General features: G+C 36.0%; 1 protein-coding gene across 12 annotated transcripts in view; it reads right to left on the bottom strand.

Moving 5' to 3' along the window:
• Window positions 1-2,277: 2,277 nt before the first annotated feature.
• Window positions 2,278-24,217, bottom strand: part of PCMTD1 (protein-L-isoaspartate (D-aspartate) O-methyltransferase domain containing 1) — a 45,515-nt gene continuing 23,575 nt past the window's right edge. For 4 of the 12 annotated variants that reach the window (XM_054191997.1, XM_054191999.1, XM_054192003.1 and 1 more), the window contains 4 exons: window positions 21,071-21,173; window positions 9,210-9,381; window positions 7,482-7,605; window positions 2,278-4,957 (listed from right to left, as the gene is read on the bottom strand). In XM_054191997.1, the coding sequence (XP_054047972.1) occupies window positions 4,587-4,957; window positions 7,482-7,605; window positions 9,210-9,381; window positions 21,071-21,173 (770 nt within the window). In that variant the 3' untranslated portion in view covers window positions 2,278-4,586. Of the gene's footprint in view, window positions 4,958-6,375; window positions 6,396-7,481; window positions 7,606-9,209; window positions 9,382-17,217; window positions 17,387-18,604; window positions 18,733-20,921; window positions 20,941-21,070; window positions 21,174-22,319; window positions 22,537-24,217 lie in introns of those variants that run through there. The other 8 variants (XM_054192007.1, XM_054192006.1, XM_054192009.1 and 5 more) reach the window with 6 other exon arrangements.

Raw genomic sequence — 24,217 nt, 5'->3', positions numbered from 1 at the left:
TGCCTAAACAATGATTGAGTGTAACACCTTGCAAAGAATTGCCAAGAAAAACTACCTACCCCCTTCTAAGAAGCAGAGATTAGCAAGTCTCCAGATCTTCACCAGAAATCAAGTGAAAGCTTCAGTAAAAATGACCACAAAGAGTCTACCTTGGACACATAGGTTGTCAGATAGATTTGCAATCAGTATCTGCAATTTACCAACACAATTTCAGAAGTAAGAATCTAAAGTAAGGTCCTGAACTAGTTAGTTTCCTTAAGAAGCCAAATTTTCAGAAGTGTGACATGAATAGAAGCCACTAGGCTTCAAAATCAAAGCATACAGAAACCTGATCAAACTGAATATACTGGTGCAAGAACTCAAAAGTATGTCTGAGAGAAAAGACTACCAAAGTGTGTACCAACAAAAAGCCCTATAGGTCTATTTGCCTGCAAAGAACTTTTCTCCACCTGTACTGGAGATCATCTGCATATACTACAGATGTTTGAAGAAGGGCAGTCAAGCAAGCAATAGAGCAGCAGGAAACCCTAATGAGTAATTTTTCAGTCAGGAGGAAGAGGCTAGCAAAACGGCTCACAGAGGGGAACCCAGCATTTATCATGTACTGATACACTTTTGCTCTCTGGTTCCTCTCCTTCCAGCCTACGATCACCATGGCTGCTTGTGAATGCACGAAGGAAGAGAGAGAGAACACAACTCAGTGCCTTCTTTGCTTCTCTCTAGCACTAAGTATTTTGCAAAACATGCTGGCAAGGTATTACAGATTCCTAACTCACAGCAGTAGAGCTTTAACAGGGAAGTGTAAGTTCCATTAGCTCCCGTGGAAAACCTCTTTAAGCACCACAGAACACAAAGGATGATAATTGTAAGACTCTAGAAAGAAAATGTTACCATCATGTTAAAAAGCACTGATAAATCAGCATTAAATTCTTGGTTCCATACTAACCATAAACATGGTGCAAGCCCCCAGGCTAAACAAGCCAGCTTGACTTGAACAGAGTAATTCAACAACTTGACATGTGACTGTGAAGCTACAGAAGACAGAGACAGGTATTTATCAAGCCAGACATCTAGATTTTACTGAAGTTAATTTTAGTAAAGAATATCAACTTTAATGCCTTACCATTCATTACACCCAATGACCTTCTCAAAACAAGTTTATGTAAAGGACCTCATACTTGAATCATTTATTGTCAAACTAATTAGCAGCTCATTAAGGTGGAGTTCTGTACACACCTTTAAGAAGAACATGGGACACAACTCCTTTATCTTTTATAACTGATCAGTAAATCACACAAAGGTAGAAGCCTTCAGTTTTACTCAATTATATGAGTGAGGAAGGAGACACTCTTGAGGAGATACAGGTTTAATGAGTTAAACCAGCTTTAATCAGAACATAGCACATTTGATTACATTCCCTATTTGTTTTCAAACTGACAAGTAAAGATGCATTTAAAAAAAAGCAGTTTAGAGAAAAAAATGTCAGGATTTTAAAAAAAGAAAATAGACTAAGTTGCCAGAACCTAAACAAGCAAGAGAATGCTCAGCTAAACAGAGCTGTTCAGGTTCCTTTCAGTGAAAACTGTTTCCCAAGTTTTTGGGATGCAGCTGTTAATTTTTTCCTCAACAACACGGGATTAAAAACTCCAGGTCTTCTGAAAAAGATTGCACTGGTCTCGAGTCCTCCTCCAGATCAAAGAAGATAAACAGTCTTGGAAGTGCCAATTCATCACATCCTTCCTTACAGTGACCACAGTTACACTGCTGCTAGTCAGCTTAGCCTACCCCACCTTGTATTTTTCCTTTAACTGCTAACAAAATAAGGCTGCACCAAAAGGGAGTTTCAACAGGACGTGATTCACTAGTCGCTCACCACCCTTGCTATTCTTACCTCAAAGTTTTCCTTATTAATTTTTCACCTAGATAGTTGCTCTGTTGAGGGTGAAGACAGTTTCAATATTTAGAAGGAAAAAAACCAACCAAACCATGAAACTGTTCTTGAGTATGTAACTCAAGTATAGCTTCTGGGCTCTTCAGAAGAGACTAACTCTCCACAAGTACTTCAAAAATAGCACTGGGCCCAAAACAGCTATCCCGTGTCATGAGTAAAGTCTCATCTTCCAACCTTTGCAAAAATTCAACATTTAGCAAGAAGGTGTACTTCTCTCGTTCTGAAATTCAAGAATAGCGTTTATTAAAAAGTTACTGACCTACCTATGAACAAACTGGTATCTGAATTTCCAAATAACTGAAAATATTTGCAGAGAAACACAGAAATTGAAGCAAGCAGAAACCACCAAAAAACCATTTTATTGCAGCAATGTCCCCATCATCAACTGAGATGGCGAAAATTAAGTTTTAATTCATTTTGCATTTCTACTTTTTTATTTATGTAAATATAAATTCAAGAGTGTAAAATAAATCCACATATAAAACACAGAAGAAATTCTTTCAGTGACTCCAAAAAAACTTACATACTGAAGAATCATGACAAGTCATCCGCTGTCCATTTTTCCAAGTATACAGGTGTGAAAGAATGCAGAAATTTATTCTCAAAAGCATCTGGTATGAAGTCCTTAAAGTATTTAAGTAATATTTAGTAATCTCATACTCTTGAGCTTATGGATGTAGATTCCAAGAAAATGAGACAAAAAACCATCTCAAACTTTAGATTATTTAAACTCCATCTAAAATAATCCATCTCAAACAAGATTATGTTCAATTCTTATAGCTGAAGCATCACAATTACTTTATTAGTATCATTACTTTGGAAAACTATTTCTTACTAGTTTTTCCTGCTTTTAAAATAAAGTCAGAATACTTACTTCAGATAGTTTTGTTTACTTACACTGTAAATATATTGCGGAAAGTAACTCCACATGCTGGTACAACAGGCCTTCATGAAGTTCCACTTAAACAATACTATGATGTACCTTAAAAAAACGGGACTACAGCATGAAATGCACCATGAAGAGTCAGCGTTATGGGATTGTGTATTATCTTTTTCACAGATGCAACAAAACGCTTATATATTTTTGAAGTCAGTTTTGGACTGTTAGACCACATGAATATTGGCTGGTTATAAATAATCGGACTAGGAACATTTACTGTTTTAGAAAGATGCGATTATTTTGTTATTACACCAAAAAATGTTAACCAATACAAAATGTATCATGCAAGATATTTCAAGAGGAATGTGTTTCACTGGGTCCAACAGGCAGATGTTTCCAATGATTGTGGCTTTTAATGCGTATCATGCCAAGTTCTTAATACACAGTGTTTTCCCTCATGGTTATGTTACAACTGAGAATGAAGAAATTAAGATGGTAAAAATCAAACAACGTTAAAAATAAGAACTGCAAGTTAACTTCACAACTAGAAGAGGAAAAATCATATAAGGATTTAAATCAGCACTATTGTGGGTCCCCACAGTTGCACTGCTACTCTTAGGTTTCCAAAAGATGCGTATGATTTTATAAATATTTTTGTGCTAAGAGCCATGCTGAGAAACAAAATATAGGCTAGCACAAGTCTACCTTCTTGGAGATGCATGTTAAGTATAAAATTCACTTACTAAAGTGCATTTGCTGAACAAATTCTAACTTCTACTATTATAGCTATCCCGATAAGCAATACAAACTAAACTTTTGTTGAAATTCTACCTCTACTTAAAAGCAGTAAATATAGATGACTGATATCTAAATTACAATCTTGTATTACCAAACATTTTGACTCAATGCTGTGAGCTGTAGAAATAAACAAAGTGTACTGTTCTAAAACTTCCCACAAATGAGGAAGCGCCTTTAGTTAGAAATACTGAAAGCGTAGAATGGAGTTAAATAAAAGCAGAGCTGAAGTAAGCATTGCTTTGCTTCTTATTCAATATGATGTTTCATTAAGGCTCTGAGAGAAGCTGTTACTTTTCTCAAAATCTTTTGGCAAAAGATATAAATGCAGAAGAAGCACGGTCATCTGACATTTCAGAACTTGTATTTTCGTATTTCATTAAAGCCAGCTCATTCAGTGTCTGTATACATTTATTGCACTTGAGTTGTTGGAATACATCTATACCAACAGAGTAATAATGATTGCAACAAAGCCATAGTAAAATAAACTTTAAAAGGGTCTGATTCTGACATTAGAGGTTAAGTGTCTGCATGTTTAAAATGTTCCCCTAATAATAATAAATACAGACAAATTGCTCATCAAGTCAGATGCACATGTTTAACAATTATTTAGCATATATAAAATTTCACTCATCCTTTTATCAATACAAATCTGTTAGGGATCAAAAAAGACTTACCATGCAAAATATTGATTAGTGCTGCATAATGGAATATATATATCTATCAGAGTTAAAACAGCATTTTCAAAATTTAAAGAAAAATAAATTTTTAAAAAGGGATTCTACTGTTGAATGCAAGTCTTCCTTGTAGCAAAGACAAGATAGAGACAAGTTACAATTTATCGCTGTACTTCAGTCTTGATGAAAGACTAATAATAATTTGTCCACCTACTTCTTAATAAATGCTACATTTTCAAGAATAAAGGAACTATCAGTAGGCATTATTTCTACTTAAAACAAGTTATTTCTCTCTGTAATAGGTCAAGTATGCTTTTAATGATTCAGGTAACGGTAGACTCATAATTTTCTCTCTCAACAGATTTCGAGGAGGCTCTTCTGGCTTCAAGGCCTCACTGTGATCTTTATCCTCCTCCTCTTTGTTATCATCTTCCATTCTTTCATCTTCTTCACTATCTAGGGGCTGAGGAATGAGCTGATTACCAACAAACACATAGGTGTTAATCCTGCGTCTACGACATCTCCTCCGTTTTCGTTTTGGAGGAGCCTTCTGAGCAATACCCTTGGCTTTCATCTCCTCATTTATGAAGTTTCTAAGGGTGCGTCTGATATATATTCGAGCAAGGTCCTGCAGATTCCTAACAGCACACGGAGCTAAAATGAAAGAGACAGTAAGTTACACTCACTAAGTGAAATTTCCCTCTAACAAAAGAAATTAGCTGCAAGGCAGTACTTAGACTAATGTTCAAGAACAACTGAAATTTTCATACATGATACAATATGCAAATGAAACAAGGCTAGATAGAGCACCCTGACAAACCCTGTAGCATATTCACTAGTGAAAGACTTCTCCTATTCCACACACATATATAAAGGACTCCTATTTCAGCTGAAAATGGCTTCTGGAATACAGTTAATCTTTTAAAGAAAATACACAGTCCAAGAGGTCTTCCAGTAGATGTGCAAGAGAAGCAGAAAGCATGAACAGATTATTAAAATAAATTTAAGAAAGCGTACAACAAATACTGTCACCTTTTAGCACCTGGCAAGTCTTGGGACCTACTGCTGGCACTCTTTCGAGATCCTTTTGCTGGGAAAATGTCTACCTCCGTATCACATTTGTTTAGGGAAGCTTTTCTTCTGCCTCCCTCTTCTACTTAATATGCTTTTCCCTACTTCCTACTGAACCCAACTGACAAGGAGGGCCATGTCATCTTCACAGCTGACCAAAAAGTTAAAGTCACCCACATCTTTGCAGCAGCAAAGGAATTAAAATTACTGAGGTCCTGAAGATAAAAAAAATCAACTAACAAAAAGCCAAAAGCCATGTATTTTTCAATGATGGACAGGTGGGTGATGACTAAGTGTTGCTGGACTGGTGGATGCCTGCACTAGATGAGCCACAGCTGACTAATTCCAAGGAAAACAAAAACAAAAGATGAACAGGCTGCAGAGTTCTGGTTGGTGTACGACTTTCTTGCTTGTCATTTTTGTTCCTTTATGAAGTAGCATAAAGTTAATGGGGACTGCAGTAAGGGAGATGTGAAGAAATAATTTTGATAAATACACTTTGAATATTGCATTCAGCTTAAAAACACTCTGCATTTCAAACAAAATCTTTTGTTTCCTACACTGACTACAGTTGCATGTTAGTTACTCATATTTGAGACAGAAAGGATGTTTATGACTGGCAATACTGATTTCAGCTGATGCCAAAAGGAAAGAAAAAACCAAAAACAAACCAACCAACCCAACCCAAAACCAAGCCCCATTTGTTTAATGTAAGACCAACTCAAAATCCAAGAACAAAACCCTACCTAATCATTCAAAGCACATTTATTAAGATAGGGCTAAACAAGCAATGATTGCAGACTGTATGCCAATCATACTAAATGCAGGCACAAAGTATATAATATTGAAGTTGAAGTAATGCAAGGCAGTCACTCATCCCATATACAGAACTACGTTAAGAGAGACTTCATAAAATCAGAAAAAAAAAAGTAATATTTCCTTCAAAAGAGAATGGAACAAAACTTCGAAACACTGCATCCTGAAAAAGGTCTAAAAGCAGAAAGGTCTCAGTTTTCTTATCCTGTAAGATAATATAAACCAACCATGTTACTTTTAGTGCTAGTTATGATTAATTATATTCTAATTGAGTTTGAAGACAACAGCATCTAAAAGCTTTAAAGACAAAGTAAGGTCCTCACAGTCACATCCCAGACCATAACTGTAATTGATAACTGTCAACCATTCATACTATCCAAAAGAAGTCAAGACCTAAAGCTCTTGCACTTCTGTTCAGCAATCCCAGACACACACAGAGATAGCATAAAGAAACTGACCTTTCAGAAAGCTTCAGACCATTTGTTTTGGGTTTTTTTTGTTTGTTTTTTTTTTTTTTTTTTTTTTTTTAAAAAGTGCTTAATAGGTAGGAAGGACAGTTAGAAGTCCTACATTAAGACAGTCAGAAAGCTTTCCTACACAGGTAATGTAAAAGCTGTTTGAATACAGAACTACTCAGGAGAATACCTAAGGAAGAATTCAAATAACAGAAGTAGCCTTAAAGTTCTACTGATATTCATGGATTTAAGCCAAACTGACCAAGAACTATGACTCACTTTTGTTTTGATTAGTGATCATCTCAAGCTTGCTTGACGTTTAAAAATTACATTTGAGTCTAACCAAACCTAAAAATACAGCAGAATTTTACTGACTCCAAGAGGTTTCATCTTTTCTCCTTCATTATGATTAAATAAAAACAGAAATCAGACTTCAATAAAATCTATCATTGTGACTTATCAGTGATGTAGCAGGCTCATAATCAGTTTTTAGTACACATAGTAAGTATACTGTGGGTTAACACAAGTTTACATCCCACACTAAGTTAAGCATGAAGCTATGCAAACATCTTATGATCCTGCTCAAATATAAAACTTTGTTGAAATGTAGAATATTTGCTTTACCAATGCTAGCGGTGCTTGACCTTTATCACGTAGCCTACAGTCTATCCAAAGACAGAGTTCATCCTTGCTTGCAATACGTCACACAGGTGCACCAGGGGTATATGCCTGTTCTATTATGTCTGTATAGCATAGTCTCCCTACTTCCAGATCACCACCAGCAGGCACAATAAAAACTCATGAAGCCAAAGGGAGTGAGCACAAATGCCACTTACGCAGTCCCACAGTGTCATGTTTGCCGTTGTCATTTCTGTTTGGTTGCACTAGTGGAGCAAACGAAACAGCAAGGATATTTTTACTTTCCCAGGTGTTCTGTCCTGTTCTCAAGATTTGTGTTAGCTGCATAAAAACAAAATAAATAAGTAGTTACAGTTTTGTCATACTCAATACTTTTCAGACTTGCGTTCAAACACACTGCTGTTTTGATTTGCTTGAACATGAATTTATAAAGGCTGTTTTATGAACAGAAAGGACTTTCATATTCCTTGAAATATTACTTGGTCACTAGAATACTGAATAAGGCGCTTTGGGCCTTAATTTTCAAGCTGCATCTCTTACTTTTGCCAAAGTAAGTTTTGCTTTTTCTGATTTTTTTCCAAAAGATCACAGAATACTTTAGATTGGAAGCAACCTCTGGAGTCCTGCTTCCTGCTTAAACAATACCAACTTCAAAGCTGAAGGGGGCAACTCAGAAGCTTTTCTGATGAAGTTAAAGAAAAGATCTCTTAGGACTGAAATTCCCCAACCTGCCTACACAAACTGCTGTATGCAGTGTTCAACCACTCATTATAGAAAACTCTTCTCCCTGTATGCAGGCAGAACGCCCCCTTCCTGCCATTTGTAACATTCTTCTTTCAGTTTGCTGTGCACCCGTGACAAGAATTGGACTCCTGTCTGCTAGGTCAATTTTCCACCCCTTTAGGAAGACAAGTCAGGAATTAAATCTTCCCTTAGCTGTTTCTCTGCAGGTGAGATTAACCCAGATATTTCGTCTGCTTCTTAGACTTTACATGCTCTAGTCCCCTAACCATTTGCGTGTAAGATAGAAATATTCAGAGTTTTAGTTTCGCTTTCAAGTTGTGACTATTTTTAAGTTAGATTCCATCAGTTTCAACTGACAGTATCTTAGTCCAATGAATACTGAAAAAATATTTATGGAACTGAATCATGCAGGCTGTTTTAATCAGTTTGGTATTTTGAGAAAGCAGATACATAATGTGATAATTCTTTCTGGAAGATAAAATAAACAGCATGTTTGTCAAAAAGCATTTTCATAATTACCTGTATTTAGGAGGACATCAACTTAAATCACATTATCTGTCTTTCTCAATTTCCCTATTAGTAAAACAGGGAGAATAATACTTAACCTTTGTAAAGCCTTTTGAGGTCTAAGGATTGGACTGATGAAAGTGCGAAGTATTATTAAAATAATAAACCTGTCTGAAAAAAGTTTAATCCAACATGAAAAAGCAACACTGAAAACTGCTGGAAATAAGTCATATCTTTTCCTTCAGGTTTTTTCCTCCCCTTACAATATCCCACTAATCACAGCTATTTCATATATCTCTGAAATAAATCCTCTTGTTTAGGGGGTGGTTTTTAAGTACTGACTGAAAAAGTCTGTGTAGCAGGGAGATTTCAAAGCAGTTTTGGGACTGGTATGATACACTGAGAATACTATGAATGGAGTTCTAGATTCACTGAAGACAGAGTTTTGCCACAGACTTTGTTGGAACCAGGATATTGATGCTTTCCTACAGGTTTAAGGGAAAAAAGTTCAAGACTTCATTAAAAAGATTAGTATCAGTTTACCTGCAGCAACACACTGAATCAAGACATCATTAGTTGAACATTAACTTAGTCAAATACACATTTAAAGGCATTCTTTCTATTATATATTTCTCATGCTAAAAGACAAAAAGGGGAAATTGTCACTAAGTCACCTGATCTTCTATAGGCATTACTAAAATGCCTCCAACTTTCAGTAAAATTTTCATGTAGTTTTCATGGTCTTTCTGGACTCCAGCTCCACAGTAAATCCGGTCATATTGATGACTGTCTGAGGCTATTTCCAAACAATTACCAACCACAAAGGCAGGTTCACAGAACTCAAATCTAATGGGAAGAAAAAAAAAAAAAAAAACAAAGAAGGGACACATTTCAAATTAGGATTTTTAAGAAAAGCCAGTCCAGATAAAGACAGAAAAATATTTTTTATATCTCCACTTATGTAATGAAAAAAGTTGAGCATAAATACTTTAGATGTCTGTATTATGGCAATACTACTTTGAAAATAATCTGCTTTTTTTCTGCCACATCAGGGAACACCAAAGAAAATTTCTTAAGCAGTTATGATTATGTACTATGCAAAACAGAAAAGGCCTCAAAGCATCACCAGACTTCCTAGGTGTGTGCACACAAATGTGTCTAAAGGAACCTTACAAGCCATACAGTAATTAGTACATTTATCAACAACGTGCGATAGCCAGGCTGTTAAATAAATACTGAAATAGCTCACTTCCTAACAGCCCTCCTCCATTTTTTTTTTTTAAATTAAGCTGTTAAAGGACTCATTTTCCTCTACCTCCCCATTTTCCACTCTGAGCCCAATCCACTTTTCCCCAAAAAAGGAATTTAATGGAGGAATCTGTCATTTTTTTTGACAACAGAGCAAGAGATAGATTAATTATCACAGAAGCATTTATTCTAATTTTCATCAGCAAGTGAAAGTTATACAACTGCTTTTAAGTTGACCTAAGTTGCAACAAAAGTTGCAAGGACTGTAAATCCTCCTTGTCACTGCATGAAATACCAAAGGCAAGATATACAGGATAGAGCTTTATTGTCGAAGCTGCATATATTCTCCATTACACTGGTATCTTCTGACATTTTTCGAATCTCTGCATCTTCCTCCTTCAGCTGTTAACACCATAATAGAAGTAACTTACCTTTTTGTAAAATAAACAAACTCCTTCAACAAATAACTTTACCTTTTCCCCAAGCACTTTAAAATTAAGAAAAGAGGTTACCGTTGCTCATAGAAAGGATTTATGGTTTTCTTTGAAAAAATATTAAGTAAAATCTAGCACCTTGTTGCTGCAAGAAATAGTTCATAAACTTCAATAGCCAGTATTAATATCCGACACATCTCAAACTTCATCCAGAAGGAATGAATTTTTCTAAAAACTTTGTCACATACATGTAGCCACTGTATGAACTCTACAGCTGACTATCATTGGAAAATAATTTTTTTTTTTACTTGGCTCACAGCAGCAAATCCCAGTACAACACCTGACAACATTCAACTCAACATTTCTTCAGTTACAGTGAAGCTTGGCAGCTTTCACTGCTTTGGGATGCTGCCTATAAGGCTTGGCTGACTTTCTTATCTACAGCACTGCCATGAACAAATCAGAGTTCTGTTAAACGGAGTTTTTGCTTGAAGTATTCCCCCCCCCCCAAGATGCATGCTTGATCTTGAAAATAATGCAACACTTCCTTCTTTGACTAGTCACAGACAGACTCCAGAATCCTTTACCAACTACTACATAGCTCTCGTGCTATATGTGGCCAACAGTCCATAAAGTTTTTTCCTCATCCAAGTCCAGAGGAAAAACTGAAAGCTACAAACAACACTGGCAGATTAAAAAGAAAAAAGTTAGAGGGAGGGGCAGTGACCGCCTTGTTGCACACAACTGGGCAGCTAGCCCAGATGGAACTGTAGTTGAAATAATTTCAGATTAACATAGAAAGATCTAGAAATACATTAGGCAAGGTTAAATGCTGGTAAGAAAATGAAACCCAAGGCACTGATCACTTTACTGAAGCAGCGATCACATTTCATAAGCACTTGAACTATCAAGTATTTTTCTACATTCATTGAAGGTCAATCATGGAAGTTTCATGCTATAGTTTTAAACTGTAGGCAACCTGAAATTAAGTCAAGCAGCACCATATCAATTTAATTTCAAAGTTTGAGTGAAATACCTTTGTGGGCTTCAGAAGTACAAGAGGGGTGGAGGGGAGAGAGAGAGAGAGAGTATGGTACTTTTCTAAAAAAATGTTTTACATCTTGAGACAATCCCTTTGTCTCAAGATTAGCTTTCAAAAAGTGAAGACAGCCTGTCTGCCTAACCTAACAACTTTCACAAAACTTTTGTTCTTTTTAGAATGCTCCTCTAAAAACTGGCAAGCTTATTACCAGGTAGTTCTAAACTGCTCTTTACTAGAAACCACCCTAAAGCTCATGAAGCCACTTGTCACACCCTCTTGAAACAAGTAGGAACACCAAACTCTCCGAGGAAGCAAAAATACAAAACAAAACAAAAACCCACAAAACATTCCCCAAATACAAAATACTCTATATATGAGCTGTGGATGAAAATTCAAATATAGTAAAAGCTCAAGAGAATTTCTCATTTAGCTCCACAGCTTGCAACCAGAAGGGCACAAAGCACAAATGAAGACATATAAGCAACTTCCTACTACACCTGTAAGAGTGAGGTGGACTAAGCACTAGAGACCAACTCTGCCTATAGGCACTTTAAATTGACTGGATTGTACTTCACATTATTAGCACAGTTTTGTGGAGACAACAAGGCTTATGACCAGAACTATGTAACTTCAGCTAGTTTCAACCCAATTTGTCAACAGCAGGAGCTTCCTGAAAGACTAACTTCCCACAGGAAACCAAGACACTGGATGGACTAGGGTATATGCAATTCCTAAAGACATCTCTTTAGTCCCTATCAGATGAAAAACAACGGCATCTACTGAGCTCACCTGACTGTGCAATGGTTAACAACCATCTGGCCTGCATGGGTATGTGTTGGGGCTGGCTACCCACCTGAACATAGGCAGTTCAAGAACTGCCATATGTAGCTTCCTGTTACACAGAAAGCTAAAAAAAAAAAAAAAAAAAGAAGAAATGGGAGGAAAAGGTTATAAACAGTGTCCGGTCATTGCAAGATAGGAGTTCAAAAGCCAACCCTCTTCATTAGTGTTGCCCACAGAACGACTGTTTCATGTGTTATAGTACAGAAAAGTGACAAAATACCAGAAATAAAGGCATACAGTTCCCATTTAGTAGAGAATTACAGACTTTTCAGACCTAGTTAAGCTCTGCAATAGTCAACTTTAACTCCTCCATGCTCTCATGTAAAGTAAACCTCACCAGTGATGCAACAAGACTCTTTCCCTGCCCCCTGAATCTTCAGCTGACTATTTTCACAAAAAGATACATGCACCTCTCTATCAGAATAATATGTATGTTATACAATAAATGCATGTACCATTTTCTTGTATTTACATAATGCAGTAATTTGTGCTGACCAAGAGAGCCTAAAGCTTAATTTAGAGAATTCATGCTACTAACTTGCCCAAATAATTTTCAAAATAAGCAAATTCAAGTTCAGTTTTACTGAAGTATAAGAGACTCCATTATCTGACCAGGAAATTACATAGAACTGAAACACAAAGGTCTGCAAATACAGGAAATAAACGATTTTAAGAATACCTGCCAACAGTATCACAAGCTTGTTAGTCTTACAGTATGAAAGCAGTATTAACCACATTTTCACAACGGAACTTGACCTAATCAAAACTAAATTTAGTCCTAATTGTCACTATATCCAAATTTATTTTATTCTACTGCCTTTGCGATATGAAAGCAGATCAGATATTCAATTTCCTTCTGTGCTACACTAAGCTATCTTTTATTAGATTAATGACATGACTGAAAATAAATGGTTTATTGCTTTAATATGCAGTATTGACAATCACATAAGCTACCTATCAAGATCAAGCAATATTCCACTTAAATTTTTTTTCAGTTACTGATTTGAAATGGAACTAAGAAACACCAAGTGTTATTTACCATTTTTTCACCTCTAGCAAACAGCCAGGGTCGCCTTACAGGTAATTATATAGGTAACATGAAAAAGACTCTTATGTTATTTCTCAATACATCCGATGCCAAAAAAGGCAAAAATAAAGTGCTGGAACATGTGGAGAAGTTTTAATCATACTAGGTTCTTCACTAGAATTACAAAAGAGCCAACAGAAATTAAGCGTTCCCACTATAGGTAACACAGCAACAGCGAATTTGTTTAAATGAGCACTTGCCATAGGATAAAGTCAAGCACACAGACCACATTTAGCAATGGCCCAAGATAATCAAGCAGTTTCGAGCACGTAAAACATCTGTTGACCTCATTCTGCCCTTTCATCTTTTGCATTTTTGTAATCTGTCCCTCAAGGATGGGCGTTTCAAGTCCATCCTCAACATAGCCAGAGGACTTTTCTTCAAGCTAAGTGAAAAAAATATTCTTTAGAATTTAAAGTGCATTTGTCATTGCTACAGCAACTTCAGAAAATTACCAAATAATAGATTGTTACTGCCCATGTTCTTTCAAGTAAGATTCCCCACAGGTATCAACACAATGAAGTATTAATATTGTAATAAAATGAATATCCATTTAAAAAATATTAATAGCAAAGAACTATGATTAAAGTTTGTTGCTCTTGTATCCATATCCACCAATCTAGTATTTGTGTGATAGCAAGATATTAATAAAAAATAAGAGGGCATAGTACAATAACCTACCTTAACAGCTCAAGGTTGTGCATTTTTTTGTTAAAAGGGGATTCATTGGTTGGTCTTACCAGAACACCCACCCACATAACCTACCCTTTAATTATTTCCAACTCTGAAGATGTATAGGATGCTTCTTGGGCTAAGCTCTTCTATCTAAACATCCTGCGTTCACAAAGGTTGTAATCCTGGTGTTTCTTGAAGATGAAACTAGGTGCAAGTAGGTATGAAATTATCTTTTTTTTTTTTTAAGGGGTATACATACACGATTCTTTCCTTTTTAAAGAGTTCCACGAAGTTGAGGATTAAAAAAAAAAATCAAGTTATTTGAGGAAAAACAACTTTCAACGTCCACAGGCTTGTGTTTGAAGGAAACAGTAAAACATGTTACAAGATGCTTACAAAAAGCAATACTGAAGAACCACTTGAACTACTTACACCTGTTTTTTTCCTAAGAGAAAAATTAATTAGTTCTTAAAACCAGCATCACTGCAGCTACATTTTACACCTCAACTACTACATTCACACCAGGACATCATCTAACAGTACTAACAACGCTCATATCTCAGCTTGCTGTTCACAGCCCTTACAGAAAGAAAACTCATTTCAGTATGAATTTAGCATACTGTTTCTCCCATCCACACTCACTTCCCTTTAGTCAGTCAACTCAAACCCTCCAAAAAGTCTGAAATGTCATTCGATACCCTCACGCTGCTTCAAGTAATTCCCCTCTAACAGGAAATTTATTTAAATTTAGGGCACAAAGGCCTACTCTTCAACTTTAATAAATATATTAAGAAATAGCTGACAAGTTAACACTTGCCATTTGTACTACAATGACATTACATCAGAACAAAGAATTCAAAAGCACTGCAAGGCAAAGTTCACACTTAACCACAGGATTTACTCTTCTGTTTTGGAATATGTTTGTTTGTTTTGTTTTTTTTTTTTTCCATGAAGAGTTATTTTAAGACACAGACTGAAAAACTACACATAATTTAATCTAGGAAGTTCTGTCTCCTTTGTCCAGTTGCATTAAAAAGACAATACTCTAAGGGCTTCCTTATGTCAAACGTAAGCATTTAATAAATCAGTAACCTTACTCCAAGTACACCTAGAACCTGTTTAAACACTAACGCATTCACTGGAAGAAATCCTGACAAAGCTTTCAGATCATTTAAGTAAGTTTTTCAGGTTTTATACTGACATAAAACTTTTCTTTGAAAACCACAGATGAAGGTCCACATGCCACCAGAACATGCAGCAGAATAATTAAATACTTTCTGATTTCTATGCCTCATTATCCTTCCTCATTTTACTCGACTGCAAAAGTGCTTTAGAACTTGTATCAATCAGATTTAAAGTTACTTCTTATATATTACAGGAAAAGGTTTTCCCAGTTGTTTCTCAATAAATACTTCCCATGATATATGCAGATGTCTATTTAAGATTAAATCACTAGCTAAGAAACTTAAACCTGCATCAATTAATATGGGAAAACAATTTTTAAAGGGTGTTAATTCTTTTCCTATTAAGTGGGACAATAGCAGGGCAAGATGGCAAGTTCTTTACACCTTTTCTGCAGTTTTGGGGTTCCCCCCTCCATTGTTCATTCCATCTTGTGTAAGTATTTTTTCAAGCTCTTTGCACTAGTCTTTGGTTCACGTATAAATGCATATTCATGGATTGCTAGCATGTTTTGTGGAGAAGTTACACACATTTTACCTATTATTGTTATTTGTGAGACCTTCTGCATGTACACTACAAACATTAGAATAAGCAGAAAGATAAAAGTATTAAATTTTTGAAACCAGAATCTATAATGACAACTTTTAAGTCCCTTGCATCCAATTACAATAATTGTAATTTTAATCAGCATTAGAGTACCAGCCAAAAGTGATGCTGGTAAAACTTCTATTCAGTAATGTTATCCTGAACATTTTTTCAGCTTCCAGGTAGTGCTGTAGGGACAGTAAGTGAGAAACCTGTACTTCACTTGTATTTGTCATCTCCTTTTTTTAATAAAATTGTCTTGGTTCTTCTATTATATAACCTCAGCTATCTTTTTTATAATTTTTGATGTCCTCATCAGTTTCACTGGACCAAAACACATTAACTAGTTTTGAAGAAAAATTCAAACACTGGTTCTTAAAAATACTTACGACTAATTTCATTCTCCCTTCAAAAGTGGTTTACAAAGTTTAAGCTTCATTATGTACTGTATCTAGACTTTGGTGGTAATGTGAAGTATTATATTGAAGGAATACTTTTTATCAATTCCACAGTGAATTTTAAGAAAGGGGGACAGAAATAGGACACCAAGAAAAAAAATTCTGTCTCTTCAGTTTATTGTCTGGGCCCTAATACATCCATGGATAGAAGTCTGGAAAACAGCCTATCTGTTTACAGAAACAGAAGAGTATTTGTTTTCTTTTCTTACTGAAGCAGAAAAATGGTTTTATAAGTTGAAGTTGTCACTTCTTACTATGGGGTTTTGTGAAGCAACAGATTTTACAGGAACCATGCACTAAGCATTGTCATCACTAGCTTTAACATAATACACATTCTAAAGACTATCAAAACTTGTAGCAATGAGAGATTTTCAAAGAAAGGCAGCTTCCACCATGGGATTTTTTTATTTATTCCTCAAAGTTCTTTTACGTGCAGTTCTGAGAGGGCAAGAACACATATTTCTGTTAAGTATCAAATACTTTAAAGATGTTGGTTTAGTTCTGTCCTAGGTAAGAGTAGATTCAGCTGTCATTTTTGGAACCTTCTGGTTTATGAGCTGTAGGATTAGAAACAGTACTTCTCTTTAATATCTCTAAATGAAAAAGGGATATTCCAGAAACCTATTTTCCTTTCCTTTTTGTTTAACATTACCTCTGGCATCGAAGAGCCCCACTAGAATTCTAGTCATCCCTGTATTGTTCTGGTTAGACTAACCCTCAGCAAGAATTCATTCACCACTAAACCCCATTGTTTACACTGTTTGAAACTAAGACTAAGTTATTAGTAAGATTTATACTCAGCAAGGCACCATTGAGTTTTGGAGACAGTTTGCTTTTTCTGCTTAGATTTTTACTGCAATCATTAACTGGCTACACAGGCAGGCAGGAGTTTTATCTCCTTTGTGTGTATACAAGGAACCTCCTGTTTCAAGTCTGCTTTAATGAAAAGAAAGTGAGCCTTCAGAGTCCTAGCAGGAGCCCTGAGTTTCGATGAAGAAAAATAAGTATTCTGGTGGAAGACTAAGCTTACTATTTTTCAATGCCAACACAACCTACTACAGGACTTCAGGAAGAAGTTTCACCCACAACAGTTATCCCAGAAGTAGTACTAGGGTTCTTGTCACTTACCATTGAAGTGGTTTCTTTTGATCCTGAGAAGGGTTGGTGATTTTCTTTCACAGCAGGGACTTCACCAGCTTACCCAGGTTTGGTTTTTGATAGGGTGCTAGAAGATGGGCAACCTAGCCTTGCCCTGTGGCTCTCTCTCCGAGCTGGATATTCTAGGTCTAGAAGTTGACTGGGAGCAGAAAAGACAACACATTCCCCTTCAATAAACAGGTGAAGCGGGGCCTGGTACTTGCACATATGTGTGTTAGATAGAGCCTTCTTACGGAATGTTTTTTTCCCCTTAATTGGCATGCACTCCCTGAACAGAAGAGAGCCTTATGCATATTTCAGACTCAGACAGAGAACTTCCTTTAGTCTATGCCTAGAATCTATGCGCCTCATCCATGACAACACTTCCAGATGCCTTCAGGTGGCACTTCTCCTTTGCTTCTATGGCAAACAGGTTGTCAAGTAAAATCAAGGCAGCAGTTTACCTCTCAGAATGAACAACTCCACCTCCATTTAGAAGAAAAATATTTTTATAGATTGGTGGGATATGGATACAGATACAAGCAATTACTGAATTATTTGTCTTTCTGAAATGCTTTTCCTCTGATGAAGAGTTCAAGAGGCCAAAACTGAGAGAAGCCCAGCTACCGGAGGTAAACAACCCTCCCCTTTAGGCAGAGAATGTGTCTCAAATCCCAGACATGCTGTTTTTACATCACTTTCAGTCTTTGGTCAAGCAGCTACCCAAATCATAGAAAAGATTTTAATTACATTTCAACAACATTCTTATCAGTAGTCAAGAAAAGAAGTTGTATTACACCAAACAACACTGGATTATTCCCCCATAAAAATGGCAAAGCAATATTCCACCTTGCTTTATCAGGCAAAAATCCCACCTAAATCATCATGACCCAGCTCCATGCAAAAGTCAGATGCAAAGCCAATGGCTTATTGCTCCAAGCAAAGGATCACCACAAAATTACAAAGTACTTATTTAGGATCTAGGTTGAAGCTCTCCAAGTACCTTCCCTTAAGGTTAAACCCCTGTTTTTTGTTTCAAAAGGAGACTGCTTAAAATATTCAGTCCAGTCTGAAGAACATTATACACTAAAGAAAGAACGCAGGGAAGCGGCAATGCAAAGTTTTACAGAATTGCCCATCCGCCTAACTCCATTACAGCCAGGAAGACAGATCATGGTCTCTGTGTTCCTTCTGTCCCCCACATGCCTCGTTAGAGGCTGCTGGCAAGTGTAAGGTATTTTTCCCTGTGACACACACACACACCCACTCTGACAATTAACTTCATTCGTACCAGTCTGCCACATAAAATCTATTTTCAGACAGTAAGGACGCCTGCTAGGTATACACCAGTGTTCAACAGTAGACAGACACCGCACACCTTTTTCTTGGTTGGTCTTTCGTCCAAATACTAAGCTGACCAAATCAGTAGTTAAGTTCGGATGCCACAGTCCGCACAATTTTGGGTAAATATCTTTCACTTATAAATGAAGATGCAGGAAAATGTTACTGAAACAAGAATCAAAACCAGACTTACTGACCCAGAGCACATTACTTTAAGAGGCAGATTAAAATTCAAGACATGCTGTATAAATTCACTTGTATTAAAAAAAAGAAGAATATAGAAGGAGCCCATCACAGAAAAATCCACACAGTATCTTCATTAACTACATTAAAATATAGAGTATTTACAAAGAAAGTAGTTAGCCAGAATCAGCTAAGCAGACAAGTTACAAATCCCCCCCATGAAACACAAAATCCAAACAGCCAATCAGTATCACATCAGTTGTAGTGCAGCTATTACCAAGTAGATTTATATCAAAAAGCCCTTTCAGAGAAATATAGTTTTTGTTAGGTTGGTGAGGAGGCTGTTTCTGTAGCCATTGCTTAGTATTTTACTGTTGTGAGGAAGAGGTGGATTATTCAACAGCATACACCAAAATAATAACACACAAATGATAGTGATAAAGCTTAGATGATAGTCACCAACCTGTTGACTTTCTCCCCTCATTAGGATAACACTGTATAACTAAAGATCAATTCAACTATCATTGTAAATAGCACACAGCATTTATAACACTGTCCCCAAGCTGATATTCGCTGAATTAGGGGGAAAAATACATGTTTTTAAGAATATTTAAATCATTTCCTATCTACGATCACTTCCTTCAAACACACAGAACACTGTATACATAGAACACTGACATTCACCTATGCCAAGTTTAGCAATTATGGGTTTTTCTTCTAGTTCTTGCATGTTTTAAAGTATAAACCCCAGTGTTCTGATATTCATTTACAAAAATATCCCAATCAGATTTTGTTTTAATGATAACATTTCCTTGCTATCTCTTCACTCAATTTCTCTTAATTTCAGTACATAAACATATGACCAGACTGGAAAGACATTTCAGTCAAAACAAGCTTTTTGTATGTCTGAGTACCCACACCTACAGGAATGCAGGAACACAGGTATGCAAAGGAATTGATTAGCTCGCAGGTACATCTAACTTAATAGAACCACTAATGCAATATTAGTAACGATCATGAGTGAGCACATTTCACACACTTTTTTTTTTTCACAACAGATTATATAAAGTGCATCACAGAGTTCTAGACTGAATCCATTTATTCTGGCTTCTGTACATGTTAACATCAGCTAACCTAAGTGCCTGTATTAAAATTAAGACAGTTGCAATAAACATGCATTTTCTCTTCCATAATTTATTCTAATGGGGGAACCTAGTACTAAAATCATCTAGCCAACACCGGAAGTACAGAACTGAATTCAGATACAGGTAGCACTAGGATGATACTTTAAACTAAACTAACTACTCTAATTAAGAGCCTTCCATTACTTAGGAGCATGAGGAGGAAGGCCTGTGGTCAGGCCAGAGCTCCCAAAATTTGGGGTATGGAGAAAAGCGGATTGAGCTCCAGCCGATAACCAAGAACATGGCAGTTCATAGTGCACATTGCAACAATGGTAAAGGGACAGAAAGACATTTTCTCTTCTACCCACTGCGGAAGACAAGAAGCATAGGATGTGCAATTCTTAGGCTACTCCTACAATTCAAGAGTTTTTCTGCATTTCCAGAAGATACATTATAATCACTGCTGGAGAACTTATTGCCTGCAAGGAAACAAATCTTTACAGAGAACAGCCCTAGCTAGAACCTTGACTACCCTTTCACAGAGGCACCAAAGATCCAGATTCTTATGGGCCAACTTAAAACTAATAATAAAAAATTTTTGAGTACATAGAATCAATAAGGCTTAGAGCCCTGTAACCCAGAAGCATACCAGTAAAAATGAGTAGCGTATGAGCACAAAAGAATATTCTTAAATCCACCTCTTCAGGTACTAAACATGAAGATTATCAGATAAGTTTGCTCATGTATGGATCAACAGTGTAGATTACAAAAAAGTTAATACTGTAAAGAAAGATGATGTCCATTTATATAATACAAACTCACTTAATGGGTACAAATTACTCTATACATGCAGACAAAGACACCTGCATACCACACCATTCTCTTAAGTACATATGTATGCACGTATGTGCACATACATACTTGTGTGTGTGTATGTATACACACTGCCAAAACACAGGAAAAAATCAATTTTTTTTTTTTTTTAAGGATCACACAGCAGGAATACTCCCACACTTTTAAAGCATGCTTTCTTAAGCCTTAACTTACCTCATGAACTAGTGTCACAAACTGGAAGTTTTACATTTTGGTTGTGTGATGCCACTCTTCTCCCCTCTCTAAATTCAGAGCCAATGATGCACTCAGTTTAAAAAATGAAAATGTTGCTCCAAAGTGAACTAGACAAATTAGATACTTACTTATCAAAGCTATCACTGTATTTTATGAAGCTCTCCAATTTTTCCTTGGCATATTCTACCACATCTGAATGAAGCTCTATTCCATGATTTATCCCAAAAGGTCCTGTAAATAAAAACAGCATTTTGGGTTTGTTTTCTTTTTTCCCTTTAAGCACAGCACAACTGCTTAGAACAGCATTATACCTTTCATCTGTGAAAGCACTAACATTGCATAAAACACAGAAGTCTCCCAGCACCCACTAGACTGTCATTTTTTGCATCTGCATTGCCAATGCTTAAGAGGAAGGTAAAAGGCCAAAGAACCAATGAAAGAACAGGGACAGAACTGTGGCAAAACAATTTGCTACAGTGAATTGTCCTCATAAACATGCAGAAAAAAATTAATCTGAGTACACTTAAGTCAATCTGATCAACTTCTTTTTCAACACAGTCTTTAGTTGTAATACAGCAGTTTCAAATTATAATTTGAATTTTATTTGGAAATTTATTTGAATTATAATTAGTTTGTATTTTGGTACTTGCATTTTGAAAAGCTTTATTATGGCTAAATTTTCAGCTTTTGACAATTCAGAGACTGGGTATTATACCCCTGAGCCACACCTGCTCTTCTATTTTACAGGTTCACAAATCAGAAGTCTGCTCCTGATTTACTTATTCAATAATTTATTTCCATCTACAACACTGAAATTGACCACATTATGTTCACTTATCACAATCCCAACACTACTTTCTTGTAATCAAATCCAAGTACATTTCCAAGTCAATTTGTGTGCCAAGTCAATGCTATCTTTCAGGAACAAGAAGAAATCATGAGCCAGTATTATGAGGATTATCCACATCAGGAAGGAATCTGAATCAGATAGTCACATTTGCTGTGGGGATTCTATATTTAACATGCCCTCATAGCCCAGGGACTTTAGTCATTGGAGCATAGAATTGGAAAAGGGAGAGGAACGGGAAAGAAGGGAAAGTAAACATCAATAAGATTAGACAAAACTTCTATTTATATCCTCTACTGCATTCTAAATCTTTCTTAAATATTTAGTTCAAAGATGTTACTCCAATAAAACAAAATTCAATTTGTCTTTTCTAGGACACTGATTAACAAAATAATTATGTTATCCTAAGAAAGGTTTCATTTTACTGCAAGAAAAAACAGTATATGCTACTAAGCGATTCAGAACTGCAATTCTTAACATAGTTCAGAACATTTTCTACCAGGTCAAATAAAACCAATCCAATAGGTTACCATATGCAGTGCTCACAAGACCTCTCTGATGGCAGGCAAAAGGCAGGTAGATCATTCAAGGGATGTTCTTAGAACTTGTGACAACATGTACCTTCTGTTGACACTCATACCGCCTGTGAATTTAGTTTATTATCTATCACTTTAAAAAAAAGCATTAGCATAAGCAATCCCTTCCTAGCTGTTTAATTATTTAGTGTTCCCTTGCACAATAATAGACTATGATGTTTCTTACCAGTGCAGATACAGTTCTACAGCATGCAGCAGCATCCAAGGTACATTTTCTTTAATTAAAAATTAATCACCATTCCTTTAACCTCGTAATTTAACTTAAAAGTGCACTGGCATCATCTGTCCCAAAATTCACATATACATTCCTTTCAATACTCAATTTTGAAAAGCAAAGAAAAAAACCTGTAAATGTAAGATGCTCCAACAGTTTGAAATTTAATCTATGAATGGAAGAGACCACCACACCATGAAACACCACAGTATTCACAATTTGAACAGAAATATGAGAAACATACTTTCTTCTTTCATCACGGAAGTCACAGCTGTATATTTAAGCAAAGAGTCAGCTATTCTAAAAACATGAAGCCAACTTTTTTGCTACTCTCCAAAGTCAACCGGCCTCTTTCAACATAATGAGCTAGAAATTCCACCATGTAGTCTGAACTACATTTACATTTTAACAGTATCAACCATAGCTAATTTAATCTCTATGGAGTGGTGGGTTGTTTTTCTTTTTTTTAGAATGTTTCTATACTTAGTGTTTACCAGCTTCAAATTATTTGCTAATTTAATCTAGTCATTTTGATCCTGCCAACATGGCAGAAATACTAATCACTACATTGTCAAACTGAAAGATACCCAACTACTGTCAAAAACCACATGGTTCTCTGTTACTAATTGCAGTGCGCTCACTGTAATTGGTCTAAACGTATGAGCTTTTAAAAATATATATATGGTTTATTTGTCTGAAAATTCCTTCTGTTTATTTTTCTTTGTTAAAGTAGCTGTTCCCTGGTTTAAAAAAAACCACTAAAATAAAGAATGATTACACGTAACTAATAATTCTATCAAAGAGAGCAGAGTAAGAAAATGAATGCACACAAATTGTATTTATACCTTCCATGCCTCAGCCTAGCACTCAAACCACATTACAATACTAAGCACACTTCAGGGACTGGGTACAGCACTACAGAAATATGGAAAGTCCACTTCTGTAAGTAGCTGAGCAGTCACTGCTCCAGGCTCCTCAGCACTGCTAGAGAACTACCAGCACCTGAGCTGGCTCTGTGGCAACATCTTCAGCATAACCATGCTCCTAGGGGCTGTCAGCCAATCTCACCCTCTGTAGAAGACAAGCCTTTTCCTGTTTAATTTCTTCAACGCCACATATAATATTCTGAAAGACAGGAATTCTGCTTGATAAGGAGGTCAAACCCAGGAGCATTCAACAGCCAACCAACAGCCACTCAGAGTAGGTTAGATAGCACAGATACAAGTGCTATATACATAAGCAACAATTTCTTTTTTAAACATCACAATTAAGAAAGAATAATGAAATAAAGCTTTCCACAAGGCAGAGAAATAAATGAATACCATTACTCACTACCCTGAGTACTCATTTTGTAGAAAAAATGCAGCAATATTTACTAATTGTTTTAATACTGAAATAGAAGTCTGAACTTAAAATATGACAGTCTAATTAAAAATACCTACTCTCAAACAGAAACAATCTTGAAAAGGACAAAGCAACATTCTACTAGAGTACTTTTTTTTTTTTAACATGTGAATGAACATAATTCCTGTTTCCACAAAATACCAATAAATTCAAGAGATAGTATATTGTTATTAACAGGAAAAGACACTGCCAGAGATGCCAACAAATTACATTT

The sequence above is a fragment of the Rissa tridactyla genome, chromosome 2 (assembly GCF_028500815.1).
Source record: "Rissa tridactyla isolate bRisTri1 chromosome 2, bRisTri1.patW.cur.20221130, whole genome shotgun sequence".
NCBI lineage: Eukaryota > Metazoa > Chordata > Aves > Charadriiformes > Laridae > Rissa > Rissa tridactyla.
The sequence above is the reverse complement of the archived record's forward strand: the minus strand, read 5'-3'. Positions and strand labels throughout refer to the sequence as shown.